General features: G+C 40.4%; 2 protein-coding genes across 5 annotated transcripts in view; both read right to left on the bottom strand.

Annotated features, from left to right (window-relative positions):
• The window catches only part of gtpbp3 (GTP binding protein 3, mitochondrial), a 633,967-nt gene that overhangs the window by 472,456 nt on the left and 142,681 nt on the right, over window positions 1–18,830 (bottom strand). The window lies entirely within an intron of this gene.
• Window positions 6,449–18,830, bottom strand: part of LOC104966061 (cytoplasmic polyadenylation element-binding protein 4-like) — a 28,427-nt gene continuing 16,045 nt past the window's right edge. The window contains exons 4-11 of one of the 2 annotated variants that reach the window (XM_010795185.1): window positions 16,640–16,690; window positions 13,194–13,217; window positions 11,784–11,954; window positions 11,327–11,416; window positions 10,746–10,864; window positions 10,467–10,581; window positions 9,244–9,425; window positions 6,449–7,556 (exon numbers count right to left, since the gene is read on the bottom strand). In XM_010795185.1, coding sequence (XP_010793487.1) covers window positions 7,329–7,556; window positions 9,244–9,425; window positions 10,467–10,581; window positions 10,746–10,864; window positions 11,327–11,416; window positions 11,784–11,954; window positions 13,194–13,217; window positions 16,640–16,690 — 980 coding nt within the window. In that variant the 3' untranslated portion in view covers window positions 6,449–7,328. The remainder of the gene's footprint in view (window positions 7,557–9,243; window positions 9,426–10,466; window positions 10,582–10,745; window positions 10,865–11,326; window positions 11,417–11,783; window positions 11,955–13,193; window positions 13,218–16,639; window positions 16,691–18,830) is intronic. The other variant, XM_010795186.1, reaches the window with a different exon arrangement.

The following is an 18,830-nucleotide window of genomic DNA, read 5'->3' as shown; positions in this document are numbered from 1 at the left end:
ATATAACAATAGTGCAAGTGACAGAGAATCGTGAAATAAACATGGATTTATTGCTTATGTAGAAAAAAATAAGACCTCCATGGGACCTTATTTCGGAAAAATTATGTATAGAGTGGCGAAGTCCCTCCCCTTCCGGTGGACCTCCATGGGACCTTATTTCGGAAAAATAATGTATTGAAGTCAATGGGGAGAGAAAGATTATCTTTCGATCCCGTTTGAATTGTGCCACGAATTACACATATGATGTTTGTGAATTTAAAAGATAATTTTGCAAGTCAAAAAAATTAAAATGTGTCGTAAAACTGTGAAGTTACGCATTGCTTTGTGTGAAGCGCTCAATGAACTACAACTCTGGTCTTGCACACGTCACCAACACCAAGATGGCCGTCACATTGGTACATTTCACCTCTTTCTTTCAGAATGAGGCGAAAAGTATTAAAAGAGGTGAAAATCACTACAAGTCTGGGCATGTTGAGAGCTGTACATACGAAAAAGGGGAGTTAGTCGGTTCCGTAAGAGCCAGCATGCGGAACCGGCTTTACAAGGTTTCGGTGAGTAACACGAGTGTAATGTGTAACGTTAATGTCAGCTAGCTAACATTAGCTAACAAGGTACACTCTCGTGTTTTGTTTTAGTTGCTCTTCGAGAACGAGCAAGAGGTACTATTACTGGTATGATAACAACCTGGTACAAAGCACACAGGCATTTTGTTTGTACAGTAAGTAAATGTATTTTTAGCTATCTGGAGGGAATACATCAGTTATGACAGCACTTACGCGACTCTGGGATTTGTAGTCTTTCTAGTTGCGTATTTTTCATAGTCTTATATTTCAACAGTTTTAAGACAAACTTTGAATTTTTTGACATGGAAATGATTTTTTAAGATTGACAAACAACATATGTGTAATTCATGGCACAATTCAAACGGGATCAAAAGATAAGTTTTCTCTCTCCATTGACTTCAATGTATTATTTTTTCGTAATAAGGTCCATTGATGCGGAAGTAATTGGGCGTGACTTCGCCACTCTATAGGCTTGGAAGCCAGTATCCTCGAGATTGAGAAACGGCCTGAGAAACACCCACATGCTTACTTACTTGAACGCAGCTGTTTGGGAGGGGCCAACTTTGATTGTGTGTATACAAAAAGCAGCAGACAATGCTACCTACTTTATCTTTAACACACAGGCTGCTCTATATTTATTTGAGTCTAAGAAACTCTCTTTGGGGAACATGGTCAGTCAACATGATGTAAAAACATTGCTGATATGCAGAAGACACACATTTGTTTATCCCCATTTCTTGATGATCACAACTGTTTAAATGCTGTACCAGAAGCAAGTTCTCTGCTGCTTAACAAGACACGACACCACTCCTCTGAGCTATGACAACTTTATTAAGTTAAGGGCTTGAAACAAAATGACCACCGAGCACTCTATACATCTATTGTAGTTTAAACTATTCAATATTATGAACAAAGCTTAAGGAAAGACGTAACTAGATAGAGTTAGAGCAAATGGGATTCCAAATACATGGGTAGGAAACCAAATACATGGGAAAACAAAGCGGTTCACATCTGATTTTCAACATGTCCTGTAATTGCTATTTGCTTGTTTACAATCATGAGCATTTTTACCAAAAGTGATCTGCATGTCATCGAAAAATCAAGCAGGATTTCACACATTACAGAAGTGTTTCTTATTTAATATGAAAATCGTTGAAATCATTGATTGGCCTGTTTAGTAGCTTTTACTTTTGACCTTGCTGCAAAAAACCATAGTGCATTAATGCTTTAATAAAAAGTACATTTTTTCAACTATTTTGTTGATTGATTGATTGTTTTCAAGCAAAAAAAAGTGATAATATTCTGCTTTATCTTTCCATTATGTGATATAAACTGAATATATTTTGCTTAAGGACATTTGAAGCTATCATCATGGACAATTTCCACTTTTTCATTGGTCAAATGATTTATCGATTCATTGAAAAACAAACATGACAATCCGTTCGCAAAAAGCATATTGAATCCGTTCACATGTTGGACAGTCAGAGGAGAGTATTCAGTTTGCACCAAAGGACGTATTAAGGGAATTCTGGCTAAATATTATCTTTTGAATACTCTTTGGCATGCATGTGCATTAAACTTGACACAAAAGGAAATCATATTAATAATCAATAGTGTACAGTAAGTGTACATCCAATACACCACTCTGTCTACAGTAATTACAAAAAGATAACTTTTCAGAGAGAAAATATAGATCCCTGTCAGGACCTTTAAATATGTAAACAGGAAATAAGAAAAACATATGTAAAAATCCCAGAATTATACAGGTAGTGTGGAACTGACCAGACAGAGGTTTGTGCGTATATATTCATACATATTCACTATCTCCTTTTTCCGGGAGAATATGGGGGTAAAGAGCACCTTTCCTCCATTTTTCCATAAATTACAAGTCTGTTTGCACTAGAGAAATAATGCCCGTGTGACGCTTCTTCCTTGCTTGGTAGATCCACTTAGTCCAGGTGTAAATAGGGCCTCAGTCTTATATTTGGCTCTCACATTTACTTTGCAATATAGATTCATTTACACGCAGTCTGTCTCTGTGACTCTTTTCCGGTCGTCCTTGACTTTCCATCTTCTGATGTATCAGCATACCAGAAAAAAGGTATACTTTGTGCATACTACAACGTTTATTCCCTTTTTTGACATGTCGTTGATGAAGGGGAATTTACAATACAACACACATGTAGTATTGATTGGCACAAAAACTGTTTGGATATAATACAGTGATAAACAGCAGTTAGAGCACTGCCAAAATAATCTTTCCCCGTTTTATCCCAGTTCACAGTTTGCTGCTTCTGCGAGTCCAGTCTGGTCCCAGGGCTGGAGGGGGTCTAGAGCAGCGAGCTGGAGGGGCTGCCAGGCAGCGGGGGGCTGTGGCTGTGCAGGGTGAGGCTGTGGCTGTGGGAGGGGCTGGGGCGCACAGGCAGCAGGTCGTAGTGGCTCGGGATGTGGCTGTTCCTGGGCAGGTCGTACGGGTTCTGGGGGTAACTGGGGACCACCATGCCGTTGGCCCCCTGGATGATACTGATGGAAGGTTCTGGGAAATGAAACATAGGAATTCAAGTACAAATTATTTGGTTGATTAATCAGTTAGAGAAACAATCATTTTTGCTTCATGATTTAAGTAACTTATCATTTTTTTTACGTGAGGATTCACTGCTTTTTTCTAAATTTTAAGAGACTTTTAACTGAATGCATTTGGGTTCTTTGACTGTTAATTAAACATACAAATATATCATTAGTTGCAGCTTTAAAGCCTTTCTGTGTTTTATTTTATTTGTAGATTTTGTGATTTATTAGTCATTTTATTTACCCTACACAGTCATAGCTGTCTAAAATATTTATTAAATGTTCACTTGTGTAGCATTATGTGGTTGCATAAACCCTCTTATATATAAATATTACATATTGTCCCAGCAAATATGGGAGATTAAAAAAGATTTAAAGAGATTTTGTCCCGCCTCTAGCCGTAAACCTACCCATGTCGTAGATGTTCTTGCTGGGTAAGGTGGTGGAGGTTGCTGTGGTGATGATGGCGGCGGGGCAGCAGTGTGTCATGTGTTCATGGTGAACCGGCGACTTCATCTCCACGTAGCTGCTCTCTGAGTGTTTGCACGCACCCGGAGCGTCGTTGATGGTGGCGTACGGGTTCTCACTGTTGAGGGAGCATGTGCTGGACAAGGAGCCCTTCATGTAGTCTAAAAGATAAAACAATATATATCAATCATTTGAACTTTAAAATAATGCTCTGTGACTCACACAACTTATATAAAGTGACTGCATTCATCAGAAATCAGTAGCTAAAAAAAGAAACATTTGTCTGGGACTATTTTCAGCAGCGGATTAATCAATGTTTGGTACTCTTTTGAGTATTTGAGGCAGCAGGACGGTGTGTTGGATTGAGTCAAAAATAAATGATAGTGTGTGTTTTCAGGATGTAAAGGGACATGTCACACATTTCAACAAAGTCTTTGGACAAAAATTGAGCTGTATGGTCAATCAACATGGCTACTGAAGTCATGGTTGGTTTTGGTGTTTTCACTGGTGTCGCAGTAAAAACACCTAGAAAACAACCATTCTTAGCCTTTAGGAAACAATACATGTTAGAGTCATTACATAGCTGGACAACAAAGGTTACATTGCAAGGCTAACATCAACATTCAAAAGCAGTTCAGGTTAAAACAGCAGCTTCAGGAAGAGAAAGGAAAACACACAGCATTCAGTTATTGTGAAGGAGAGATTCCCCAGGTGAGTTTTGGGAGTGATGGGGGTCAAAGCAGGAGGAAGACCACAGCAGAGACGGGAAACACACAGAGGGGAAGAGGTCGTCCTGCAGAGACACAAACACACAGGTGAGCTCTTGTTGGTACATATCAACAATATCAAGTCAATAACAATCATTACATTCCAGGACACTGAGTCAGGTACAGGGTATGAGAGGGTCTTCATGCTGCACCTCCTCTCAACAGCAGGACTCTGTTGTAAGATGCACGGGTTGTAATTACAACTTCAGCCTACTTTCAGCTACAGAAACCAATCAAATATAAAAAATATTCAGCCTTTTCAGCACATGATGGGAAATATTTTATATTTTTCAAAATATTCAGCTTTTTTTTAAACTCTTTTTTTAACATGTAACTCAATGGGAAGAACCTTCAAATCGTCTTTGTCCTACACCTTGCGCCAAATGCTACTCCTTCCACATACTTTCAGCTAGACACTTCATTCCAACTTTTAAATGATCAAAAGACCTTCAGCTATAAAATCCTATTTTACACTTTTTGGGATATTTAACTTAGTTTGGAGCTTGGTAGAGAGGCCTTTTTCAGATTTTAACATTAGTGTGTATTGCGCAGCTAGTTAAATCTAGAGTGCTTTGATCTCAAAACAGAGTGCAGGAGAGCTTGAAATTCGCCCAAAAAAATGTTTTAAACCTGCCATCAGTGCTTGGATTGGAATAAAAAAGGTGCCAGTACTCTAAATCAGCAACAAGTATTTGGCACAAAGTCATAGTATATCCTATAATGCTGGTGGGTTTGTCTCTTTACTGTATATTTTAGAAAGGCTCACTGTACTTAAACAAAATGACTCAGGGTGCATCTGAGATTAGAGGGGGTGCAGTGGTAAAGTGCTATTTTTATAAGTGGGGAGTGGACCTGACACCCTCTAGTCTAGGNTAAGTTATCTCAGTGGGTCTCAAACGGTTCGGTCACCATTTATGTAAACACATATTTCCATTTGAGGGGGTAGTGATTAGTAAAATATGCATGAATAATACAAACAAAATGTTAACTAGGTGAAAAAAGGTAAGATAAACTTGTTGAGAGCTAAAACTAGTCTTTGCTGTTGCCTCAAAGAGGAGCAGGGGGGAGAGGAGGGAGACAGGAGAGGCCGATTCAGGAGCCCAGACACACTCACAAATGAACCAAAAACAAATAAATAAACAAGTTTCAATGTTTTTCCATATTGGATATTGTATGTTATTGGTTATGGCCATGTACTTATGATTTTATGATTATTTAAATGTATACATTTTTGTTTCATATGGGTGTAGTCTCTTTATTTCCCCCTCAAAATGCACCAGATTGATGCATTTAAGTCCAACATTTAAAAAAAAATCTTACCGGGGGAGCATGCCCCCGGACCCCCCTATAGGATTTGAGGCCCGGCCCCACTGTTCCCAAATAGATTTGCAATTTTTTTTAAATAGTAACCCATCTCCATATGTTTCTTTTTGGGTAGTAGATTTAAACTAGAGGGCTATCACTTTGTGCAGCAACGCTATTGACAAATAAATCCAGCAAAATGGCACAAAAAACTGGTAGTGGCCTCAGGGACGAGGAGTCATTTAACCAGCCAGTAGGACTCAAGCTTTACTTTCTTTTATATCCATAAAGAAAAAGTAAATCTGTTTACAGTTGTTTCATTATGGATGTTGAGAGGTATCCATATATCTCTTCATTTTGCTCTCAAAGTGCACCAGATTGATGCATCTAACTTCAATATTTAAAAAAAAATAGTTCCCGGGGGAGCATGCCCCCGGACCCCCCTAGACTAGAGGGTGTCAGGTCCACTCCCCACTTATAAAAATAGCACTTTACCACTGCACCCCCCTCTAATCTGAGACTGCCAAGGNGTTTTGTACTCACTTGCTTCATCGCCTCCTTATTTTTTTATTCAAAGCCACAAATACACTGTATACTGTACGATGCTCTGCTCTGTCCCTAGCACAACCCTGGCTTTGAATAAAAAAATAAGGAGGCGATGAAGCAAGTGAGTACAAAACTGTGCCTGTCACATCACACTCTGCCTGTTGCATCACTTCCCTTTGATTATAGTTCTAAGGAAAGGAGAACACGAGCGGGTGATAATGTTTTCTTTCTTGCTTTTTTTTTTTCCTTTCTTCTTAACTGTATCGGCACATTAGCAGCTGAGTTTGAGGTATTAGTTTTTGCATGTCAAAATGGAGATCAAAACCCAAATATGCGTTGCTAAAATTTCCGTTGCGATTTTCAAGTAACATCAAAATATTTGTGTGAAGTTGGAAATCATAAAAAGAGAGAGGTTCAAACATTTTGATATGGGAGGGAAAAGAATCCATTTCATTCTGCAGTGGGCCCTCTCTGTTCTTCAAAGTTAATTCAATATTGAGCTTTGGTTGACTACTAAGGGTCTCGTATACTGTGTCTGCGCTCTATCAAATTGGAAATAAGTGCACTCTTCTTTAGCAACACCTTTTCAATTCACATTTGCTCTGGAGCCTCTTGTAATCGACAGAGAACTTAAATCACACCTCAGAAATAAATAGCCAATCATATGCCGTTACAACAGCACTTGCACTGCTACAAAACAAGTCAATCAAAAGTCAAATTAAGTGTCTTGTTCTGGGGACAGTTCTTAAAAAATTAAATAAAATACATTGTTTAGAAAAAAATAAAAAGGCCAATTGAATAGAAGAGTACCATATCACACTTGAAACGTTCCTATATATGTTGTTGTTTTTTTTAGAACTAATACAAATATTTCAAAAATCAAACGCATAAATAAATTTATGTTACACATCTTTTTTCCTTGCTGGACATATTTGGATATAATTCCAGTTTTTTTTTCTATCTTCAAAATATAGATATATATTAACTTAAAAAAATGAAAAAAGGTTCAGTGAAATTAGAGCGAAAAGGAACCAGCAACAGAAAAGTGCATTTATTTGTACAATGATTTGCGACTCCTGCACTACCTGCCCTCTGCTCCCTCTCTGTCCCCCGCTCAGTTCCAGCGGAAGGAGATGTGGCGGGGGCGGTCCCCCCCCTCCTTCACCAGGGGTTTGTGAAACTCCCGTCCGGCGCGGGAGTGGATGGCCGCCCAGCAGTACTCGCAGTAGTACTGCAGACAGGTGACGTTGGCGCAGAAGAACGGCGCAAACTTCCCGCCGCAGCGAGTTCCCTGGCACTCATCGCACAGCTGGTCGTCCAGCACGTATGGCTTCACTTCCACCTGGGGGGGGGAATCAGTGGACATTAGCCGTGTTGTTTCCTTTACAAACGTGTGTCTGCATGCTGCTTTATCAATCCTGGTTTTACCATATGTTGCTCAAACTTGCAGGAAATGAAACAGATGGCCCCTGGAAGGTTCATCTGAAAGCGTATCTTTTTTTATACTATGTAAAAAAATATGCTAAAAAGATCCTATTAACTCAGTTTTGTTGTGTAATATGTATTTAAGATTAGGTTTTTGTGTGGCTGGCATTTTCATCTCGTCATACTGTTGTGTCCTTCGTCTGCATGTGTAGCCTCTACTGCAGAAAATAAAGAATTATAAATGTGCATTAGATTTAAAAATATATATTTGTATTACTGCACATATTTTATTCCAATTTCATTTCAATCATATTCAATGTTAATATTGGTATATTTTACTGTATTTTTTTTATTGTTATTATAGTGTTCTTAAAATGGTATTCTGTGTTTTTAATTCTCGTTTTATTTGTATGTATTTTTATGCACGCGCCATAACACCAAGTCAAATTCCTCGTATGTGTTAACCTACTTGCTAATCAACCTGATTCTGATCAAACCTTTAACAGTGTATGTTCTTAAGGAACAGCCGCTCCAGCCCATGTATTGACCTTCTTTAAATATGAGCTTTCACCATGAGGGGCGGAGTCAGCAGGATTAAGGCTTGTTTTATTTATCACAGGGAGTAAGAGAACAAGAGGGAACAGCCACAGTGAGATGAAACATTACATGCGACAGGCTCAAGAATGTTGTTATTTGTGAATTCTCCCTTTCCCCTTTGCATACTGTTCACTATTCATTTGCTTTCCCCACCAGTCAGGGATGAGGGATTGTGCTATTAGCAAGTGAATGTCAATAAGAAGGTCTACAAAATGTGAACAGTAATTATGCAAACGAGAAAGCAGCGTACTATTATTCCTGTAGTTCATATCACCATGTAACCTCTTCACTAAATATTTCTGTTGGATTTCAGCAACTACAGAGCTCTGTAATCTCTACGGCTGTAATTCATTGGCTGCTGACAACAGTGTGTAAATCACTGATGGCCTTACAGCCAAAGTGTAAATGCATCACACAACTGTGCACTGTTTAAATTCATGTATGTAATATGAATGCAGTTTTATCATGGAATAGTTTGCCATAATGCTCTCTTTAACTCTATCTGTTACTGTTTTAATTCAAACGCTACATTGTTCCTGTTATTTCACCTATACTCTTTGTACAATGTAACAACGCATTGCTATGAATTAGTATGTATGCCAATCATGCTATGCTAGTATAGAAATATAGGTTAAATAAGAAGTAACAGACCTTTATTATCATGGATTTCATCTGAATCTAATAACGGCCTTTTGATGCTGTTTTGGTCAAATTTGATTTTGTCAAAAAAACTCCCCCCCCCCTCCCCCATACCTTGGATTCAGAACATATTGCTACTTGCCCTGATCTTCTAAAATGAATCAACAATTCTTCCAGATGTGCTTCTCTACACTTTCTGCACTGTAATCCAATATAGCAAACTGTGTCATACTGCATTTTTTACTTCTCAACAGACAGTTTGACAGAAAGAGAACAGGAAGTGAGTTGTGGGGAGACGAATGAAGAAAGAAGGGGAGCGGCGAGGGAGGATTTCAAAAAACACAGAGCTCTCTTTTCTCTCCACTCACCCGTTTATCGATTTCTCCATGCTGCAGCTGCACAAAGCGAGCACTGATAGCAGCAATGTAGCTCTGCTGATTAGAGAAGGCGACCCGCCCTGCTCCCTTGGGGTACTTCAGCTCAGGGTCTGTGTCGATGCCAGCGTAGCACACCCCTCCATACAGGCGGTCCATGATCATGGCCAGTTCCACTGCAGGGGGGGGGGGAGGGGGGAGACACATTGAAGAAGCTGACAACAAAATATTTACAGAACTAAAAACATGAACACAATGTTAACATTCTGGCTAAAATCCAGCGACTATTCCACACACACACACAGGCTCAATACATGAGCCCGTGTTCCAACACAAACACACCACGTTGATGAGGGTTGTTTATCTGAGGGCTTAAGGCCGTCCACACAGATGGATTAAAGATCACAAGCGTTTGATGGAGCAAATATGAGCGTAGCTGCTAAAATGGCTACTATAAATCCCAACACTTTAATTTGCAGTCTTTATTGGGCTTTTCTAAAAAGCTGCAAACTGGCAGAGATAACCTTGTGAATTAACAAGGCAGATTAACTTGTTAAAACAGCAAAAAGGCAAATAGGTTTTCTTTTTAATATGTCAAGTTAATACGTGTGAATGTAGACCCATGTTACACAAGGTTATTAGATATGTGATGCGCCACAGGGCTATGTGACCTCAACTAGAGTCTAAAACAGTGTTACCAGCAGTGCAGAAAACATGAGCACTCAGCGCACACAACATTGTTATCCGGATAAAAGGGAATTTAATATTCTGCACAGCACAGCGTGCCACTGAGGGAACTTCCTGACGCTCCAGTGTAGGTCAAAGCCAGTCTCAGCGGCACAGTACCTCTTTTAGCTCTACCCTCTAGCAGGTCCTATGTTTATTATGAACACAAGCTGATCACATTGCAGGGTTTCACAGAAAGGAGAATTGTGTTTAGAGCTGACATTTCAAACATTAGGAGGAAATAAAGAAGGGGAAGTCAAGGATGGCTTCTTATTGGTGTAAAACAGTGTAAATGTACACAGCAAAAGTTACAGATTGATGAATGTATTAAAGCATTTTGATAAAGAAATAGGGGAATGAGACAATATCCAAACACATGGGATTCAACCTGTGTGTATACAACACACTTCAAAAAGGTGTTGTCATCATAAAGACTCATATGTGGTGGTTTCACATGGTTGGAAAAAGAGTCAAATAAGAGCGAAGAGTACCTGCACGGAGCGGACGAGGGACCCCTCCCACAAAGATGGTTTTCCTCGGGTCCAGAGGCTGAGATCCGTCCATCACAAAGTCGCTGTCATTCAGGTTCCACGGGCGGATTTGGACCTGAACACACACGACATGAGGTTTCAAAGTCAAGTAGAAGTCATACGTTTCCTTGAGTTCAGTGGAAACTAACGATGTGAGCAGATGGGGGGGTGTGTGTGTGTGTGTGTGTGTGTGTGTGTGTGTGTGTGTGTGTGTGTGTGTGTGTGTGTGTTCCCACTGACCGGCTTGTCTTTGATGGTGGGGCTGGACACACAGAGGTAAAGCTTGCCGTCCTCTTCAATGCAGGCATCGATCAAAGCCTGCACGGAGCTCTCATCCTGGAACAGCAGGAAGGCGTAGCCTGCACGTAACACAGCAGAGTTATTCATGCTGCTGGGGACACCACGTATTGACAAAGACTCATGTTGGATTGAAGCGCAATGATAACTGTGGCTGAACACAGCTTTCTGCGTGCACAGCGGGAAGGAATAAGCTTTAACAAATAGAGAGAGAAACGGACAAACAGTCCACACATGGCTACTAAGTGCTTCAGACAATACTGTAAAGAAAAAACAGACCACACACATATGAATAGTGGCAGTACACAGATACAAGGCTGACATTTATCTACTGAATACAGAAATAGATTCCATTCAAATACATGTCTGACTCACAAGGAAACACAAAGACACTGAAGCAGTCACAGGAAACTATCTTTTTGAAGGTAAATTGGAATCAGAAAATACTACTGAAAAATGTACCCAGCTAGAAAACTCTAAACAATTGTGAGACAAATCAGCACATAATAAATAATTCAACAAACCTTTGGGTGGAAAATAGGATTTGCTCTCTGCTTTGTGAGGCCAGTCCACAAACAGGTGTCCAAAACGCCGGAAACTAGCAGTTATCTCGTCTGAAATCAGGCAGAATGAATTATTGTTCAGGATTTGGAGATAAAACAAAAAACAATTACACTGATAATTTACAGAGAAAGTCCTGCCTGACATTCTAAAAAAAAATACATATAAATTGCAGGAACATTGGAACAAATTCCATAGTTTTTATCTAAAGAAATGTGTAGTGTAATATCTCATGGTCTCATTTACAGTCAGAGTGATAATGTTTGTCAAGTCAATCAAATGAAATGCCTAAGATTTGACTTTGAGGTAAAAGTCATCTTAAAGGTGTAATTTGATGATGTTGGATTATGTTTGAAATTGCCCTCAAGTCGCCATCTTGTAAGTGTCAATCTTTTTAACTGTAAAATGATCAATCTTTACCTTCATCTATGTCAGGGGGCAGTCCTCCCACAAAGACCTTGCGTGAGTAGCGTTCAACACGCTCTCCGTTCTGGTGAGGGAAACAGTGAGGGGAGCCCAGGCCTGCAAGACCCTGATCACCACGGTCATCGTCAGGGAAACCATCCTCCATGGGGAAGAGAGAGGAGTGGCCTGAGAGAGAGAGAGAGAGAGAGGAAGAGGAGGAAGGGTTTATTTCCTGAGGAGTCATCCTGGGAGTCGTTGTCATAACAACACTACCCCTAAGGCAGTAATGATAACCGTACATACAACTTTTCATTCTATGTTGACTGCATTCATATTCCGGGGCGGAAGGGGCAATCTGACCCGACATCACTTACAACATAATAAAGGCAAGTGAGTAGCATGCAAGGCCCATCACTAGGGATTCATTCAAACATATTTATATTACATTGTGTAACCTTTCATTAAAGCATGACGTCGCAGTTAGTTTCTAAACCCCTTGAACAACAGCAACGAAATACAAAAACCTCAGAATACTATTAGAAAAACGTCCTGAAGGTAAAACAAAGAAGAAGAGTAACATATAACACAATGGTTAGTGGGGTGGAATGTAACAAAATAAAAACATAGCTAAAATAAAGAAAGAACAGTTTGAAAGTACATGTAAAACAATACAAATAAAATGAATGCAGAATGAGACGTGGTTTTTTTCTTGCATGGCCAGCAAATGTATTTTCCATGAAGTACTGAACATGCACGCAGCTTTTCTCTAACAAACGCAGCATTTCTCTGGTTAATACTTCCACAGTGGACTGTGCATGTTTGTGTTGTAGCGACTAAGCTCTCTCCGGCCTATTCCTGCTCCTATACAACCTGCCCTGAGCTGCTTTATAGAGATTTATGCAACAGAGTTAGCCTCAGCTTACAGTTTGTGCTGGTGTCAGTGGGGAGTGTGTGTGTGTGTGTGTGTGTGTGTGTGTGTGTGTCCGGGTGTCCGGCCATGTGTCTATTCTTCTGTTCTCCGAGTATGTAAATCAAATGCTACACTTTGTGTGTCTCCTCTCCTGATGACTTTCAACCAAATGTGACAATAACATCTATTGTCTGAGGTAACAATCTTGCAAAAATGTGTGTGTAAATGAGAAAAAAGCAAGCAGAGTCGAGCATAATGAGATAAACGCACAATGAAAGATGCATAAGATCACTTCTCAAGCTGTTGGCAAGATGCGACACTTAAGACAATCATGCAGACAAACATGTCACTTCACTGTACAAAGCGCTGAGTCATTCCAAAACCATTTACGAGCATTCATTTAAACAACCAACGCACTGTAACGTAAAAATAAATCATAACAGAACGGCTTCACATCACAAAGTCAGACAGTATATTGAGACCAGAGCTGGATTTGAGCCATGATTTTATTTTACCTCGTCTCCTGCTATAATTCCTGGCTGCATGTGGAATAAGGGCAAATCCAAGAAGAGGGTATTTGTAGAAGGTGCATTATACACTATACCAATAAATGTGCGAGTCATTTCCCATTGTCTGTCCATCCCTCTGCCCTGTCTCCTATCAGTCAGCTGTGAATTATAATTAGCCACCATACCACTGTATCAACACTGTAGCGTGGAAAGTATAAGTCCGTAGTTCAGAGATGTACGATGACTTGTAAGTTGATTCAACAATCATTTTCTCCTACAGTTCTTTTGTTCCCAACAAATGAATGGATGTGTTTTTCCTGTTTCAGGGTGGAGACTTGTCACCTGGCTGTTTATACAGTACTTAAACAAATAAAGATGGAAAGGGATTTATTATCGTACGAGTTAAAAGACACAGTTTAAAGAAGGTAAAGACAGATCGGTAAACTAGTCAGAACAAATATAGAAATCGTATACTGTAGCAATACCAACACCAACATTCTCTTCTTCTCTGTAAAAATCCAACTGATTTAATCAACAAACTAAAAAAAGGGTTCACAACTTAGTTCTAAATAAACTTCACTTAGAAACACAAAAAAAACGATATGTCCTACAAATGTGTGAATAACCCAACATTTACTAAATCATGACCAAGTCTCTCAAATATATGAAACAAATAGAAAACCAATAAAATAATTCACATTTGAATTCCAATTTATATGCTCCTATTATTTTTTTAAAAACCAGAGTCATGCCATTCATTTTGAGACTCCGACAGGCACGATAATCTATGTGTTCCCAGTGGCAGCGGCTTTGTTAGAGTCTGTTGCTGAGGGGCCACTATTGTGACTCACTTCCACAAAAACGAATGAAACTGCCAGAAGTAATAACAGAACAGTTTCCGTCAAGTGTTTCTGGATACGGCCAGCCATTTCACAATATGTCATTTACCTTCTTAGAGTTACACTTAAGACTGTAAACAAAAAGCCTCTTCGACATCGCACGATAACCATTTCAAATTGTTTACTAAATAAAAGCAATAGCAGCCCTGCGGCCAAGGAAGGTAACAGGGGACCAAGCAGAGAGGGCGGCGGCCATTTTAACATACATGTACTTTAATATGCCTCTGTCGTGAGGTTTAACACTTAGATCATTCTGTCGAGATGAATGCAGTACAGTCTCACAGGCAACCATTTCTGTTTAATCTATGCTGCAGAAATCCAATTCTTGTTCTGCCTTGTCCAAAACCCATCTAACAAGTCCATCAGTCCACAATGCGGTTCGGTGTCATATGTGTACTAAAGAACATGCTCTATTTTCCCGTTCAATTTGATACGCGCCTTGGGACAGAATGTTTCTTTGCAAAGAGCTGAAGTGAAACAAATTAAAATTGTGGACGCTGGAGAGATTGAAGCAGCGACCCCTCTAAAACTCTAAGGACACGGAGAGGATGAAGAAGTGGCCAGAATGCGCAAGCAATAATCCCCCGCTCCCTCGGTGGACTTTCCAACCCAGATGGACATTAGCTCTGGGGGGGGTGAGGTCAATGAGAGATAGAAAAAGAGAGGACAGAGAAAACAGCAAAGCAGATTGAAAACAGAGCGGAGCGCACTATAAAAAGATGTGTGTGTGTGTGTGTGTGTGTGTGTGTGTGTGTGTGTGTGTGTGTGTGTGTGTGTGAGAGAGAAATAGATTGGAAGAGATGGAGGAACAAGCTGATGAAACACTATGTTATGGGGGTGAGAGAAAATGAGAGTGAGAGATCAAGAGAATGAGGAATGCAATCTGTATACGCTTATGAGACAAAAAAGAGGGAGAGAGAGAGAGAGAGAGAGAGAGAGAGAGAGAGAGAGAGAGAGAGAGAGAGATGGTGTGCAACCTCTGAATCCTGCCTATCCGCTGGCACCATCTGTCTCAGGGCTTCATGACAGCTCCTGACCATGTGATCTCACCATGTGACCCGGCGATCTTGTGAACAAACCACCGACCTCTCGTGTTTTACATCATGGCCCAAGACCAGAAGGCAAAGGCTTCAACAACACAATTACACAATGATGAAGGGAATGAGAGGTGGCTAAATATTTAACTGCTGTTGTGGAAACTGTGCCATGTCAAGAGGATTGGCCAGACGGGTTATGCATATACTGTTAGAAAAGCAATGCTGTTCTTCTCTAGGGGAGGACCATATGGTGAAACTGGGCCAGATAGAACATAACGTTTAATCTGCAAGGGAGGTTTTCATTAATATAATGATGGGATTTATTCTGGAGTAAAATATGTATAGATAACCTACAAACCGCCTACAGGTACATCATACTGCTATCAGAGGCCTACCACAGAACAGAACAGAACATCCCTAATTTGCGTCAGCAAGGGGATTTTGCAGTATGTGAAACACCGAAAATCAAATCCGCAAACATGAAACCCTGCAGTCAGAAAGAGGGATGCTATTTAAAAAGGACAAGAATGTCTTGGTCCTCACGTTAAGATAACACGCATATAGGCGGTCCCTTACTGTTGCTATTCCATCTCTAAATGACCCACCTATTCATCTCCTTTCATTCCCCCTTTATCGTACTACATATTTAGGGATTTAGTAAGGGGAAAGGAACATGTTCCAACCAAAGGTCATAAGTAGGTGAAAGGTCGTCAACACAAATGATTGTTGTTTACCTTAAAGGTGGGGTAGGTAAGTTTGAGAAACCGGCTCGAGATACACTTTTTGTTATATTCCATGGAATGCTCTCAACATCCCGATAGCTGTAGTACTGGAAAAAGCACGACCAGTCATTTTAGCCGGCCCGGCTAAAATAACTGGCCTTCCATCTGTGCACAAACTTATCTCGTGCCCTCATTGGTCATGTGCGCGTTCGTGTGTGTTAGAGGAGGGGCTCTGTAAGGAAGTGGCAGATTTTTTCCGGTTGTATATTTTCGAATTCTAGCGCACTTGAGCCGGTTTCTCAAATGCACCGACCCCACATTTAACCAACAGGAAGAAAGTTGGTGCATTTTATTTTATTCTAAAAACGTATAAACAGAGGGGCAGGACTTTTTGACTGCCTTGAATCGTTGGCAAGCAAGGGCACACAAGGCTTTTCAAATCTTAAAAGCTTTATTTCACAGCGGCCGGACACACAGTTTCAAGACAAAGTGAAAGTCACTGAAGTTGGCTGAGGCAAACTTTATAAATAGCGCTTAAATGGGTAAAAAGCTGACATGATTTACCTGAGAGAGCATATTTTAGCACAGGAAACATAATGATCTTGTATGTTTTTTAACCTTTCATATAGACTGCCAGGTGGGTTCATATGTTTAGATTAATGAGCAATTGCGTATGGAATCAAGGACAACACCCTGAATGACAGCAAATGCTTTATAGGATTTATGACTTTTTTTAATCCCTGACTTGTAATGTTAGTGTGCCCTTGAAAACCTGGTTAGCTTGCCATACGTACCATTGAGGGGCAGGGGGTTGTCTCCTCCTGGATGGGGGAAACCAAGACGACCTAAGCAAGGAGACACAGAACAGAAATATGTAACATGTTGGTACCTACATATTACAGTAGGTTTACAGTTAATATCCCGTTATTATATGCAGTCCCATTTTGAGATTTAACAGAAAATGTCTATAAAAAACAAAAAAAGAGTAAAAACAAAATGGCAGCCATAAAATTATAAACCCACAATCTGAGGAATCCATTATCAGTTAAGCAATTAATAATTTGGCAAAAGGCTGAGACCGTGATAAAGCTCTTGATTAATGCTGCATGCTCAGAGAGGAATACATTTAAACAATTCTGCACAAAACGTAGGACAAATCCCAAATACACGGGTACGGATTTGGTTGGAAAAAGCTGAATTGCACAGCAGAACATATTGAACACTGGGTGTTTTTGACAGTTCATTAGGAGTGCCCAGACAGAATATGCAGTGGCGATAACAGATATGAGAACACTGAGTGTTGCTTTCACATCAATCTCATTAGAGACTACATCTGTGGGACACCAACCATCTCTCTGCGTCTCATCGACCTCCATTTCCCTGTGTGCGTGTGCCTCTCCCTCTCTCTCTCTCTGAGCCTCATATCATACATTTTACATTGAGCCACTTGCCAGGCCCGCACACACACGCCCGCGCACAAACACACACACGCCTGCACCCACACAAATACATGTTATGATGCCAAACAAGCTTCAAAGTTATGCAAGGCCTGCTTGCTGCAGAGGGATAATGAGATGAAAGAGCTGAAATAGTACAACCATTGTTGTATGGCTACGGACCGCCCTGTGATTGGTGCATTCCGACGCCTCGGTCACATGGAAATCTGATGGCCCCTCCCCCACACCTCGCCTATTCATCCACACAGTACTTGGTAGATGTGGTGCATAAAACAACTCAAACACAGAAACCAGGACGTGTCACCCCATGGTTGTGGAAGCTACTATACGATAGTGTACTAAATATTCAAATACATTCTATCACAATCTGGGCATTAACAGGTTAGTTTACGTATCATCAAATATTTACATTTCAGTCAAAATAAATGTAAAGGTCCCAACCAAAACCAGTTTGTCGACGTGCTAGATTTCTCTACACTGCACGGCAAGATTCAACAGTTTATCTCCCTCTGTAATTTAGCTCAGTGATATAGTGTTTGAGCTGATATGCGCGCCTCCCAAAATCAAAGTCCATCCCAGCTCTACCCTTCATATTGGATTTAAAGAGCCTTTAATAGCCTCTGAGGAGCAAATGTGCAGGCACGTAAGCGCACCACATCCCTGTGTCTGCAGGGTGCTGCGTGCCCGCTCTGTGAACCTCATTTGCAAGCTGCTGGCTGAGTGCATGTTCAGTGCAGTAACAGTTTTAGCACATGCATGCACAAGCACATACACAACAGGGCGGTGAGTGTGAGTGTGTGTCTGTGTAGTGGCTGAACAGAGGGATCCTTTCTGTCAGTCAGGACAATGCTGGAAGTGATTCAAAGCCACTTCTAGAGACATTTTGTCTCGCCTCTTCGCTTGCTTCATAGCGCTCTCTAAGTTCAATATGTTGGAATGAGAAATGTGTGTGAATCTAAACGTGCTTGTGTATGCACTGTGTCTGGGTTTATTAGAGTCGTGTGGGCATGCCTGTACGTATATGACAGAGAGCAGGAGAGAGCAAGGGACAGTTGGCCTGGAGAAGAGTCAGCACTCAAAGAAAATGTGCTGTAATTATGTTTCTCTTTTTACTTTGCTGTGAGGGAAAAGAGGAGTCACATGAGTTACTGCCACCATTGGTACAGCAGTGTATACGCCTGGACTATAATTATGGAAACAAGGAATAAACAAAGTAGAATTTTGAAGCAGACCAAGGGCAAAAAAAAAAAAAGAAGCAGTGTGGGATGAGATAATGCGTGATGCATCATGTGAAAGCAGTGAAGAATGGGGCACTGTATAAGAACCAATCTGAAGAGGATGACTGAAGAAAGATCAGGTCAAAGGATGTAAGAAGAATAAATAACCTAGAATGAATTGAACAAAATGGACAAATAATTCACATTCAACTTCTATAGGAGGTTCAAGTTAAAAATACTTCATAATGTCCAAACCCTACATAGTTTGATTCTTTCTGAAGCAGAAGCGTGTGGGTTTTCAATTTCCAAGG

Source organism: Notothenia coriiceps, unplaced genomic scaffold, assembly GCF_000735185.1.
Source record: "Notothenia coriiceps isolate Sejong01 unplaced genomic scaffold, NC01 NC01_scaffold00037246, whole genome shotgun sequence".
In the NCBI taxonomy this organism is placed as follows: domain Eukaryota; kingdom Metazoa; phylum Chordata; class Actinopteri; order Perciformes; family Nototheniidae; genus Notothenia; species Notothenia coriiceps.
The sequence above is the reverse complement of the archived record's forward strand: the minus strand, read 5'-3'. Positions and strand labels throughout refer to the sequence as shown.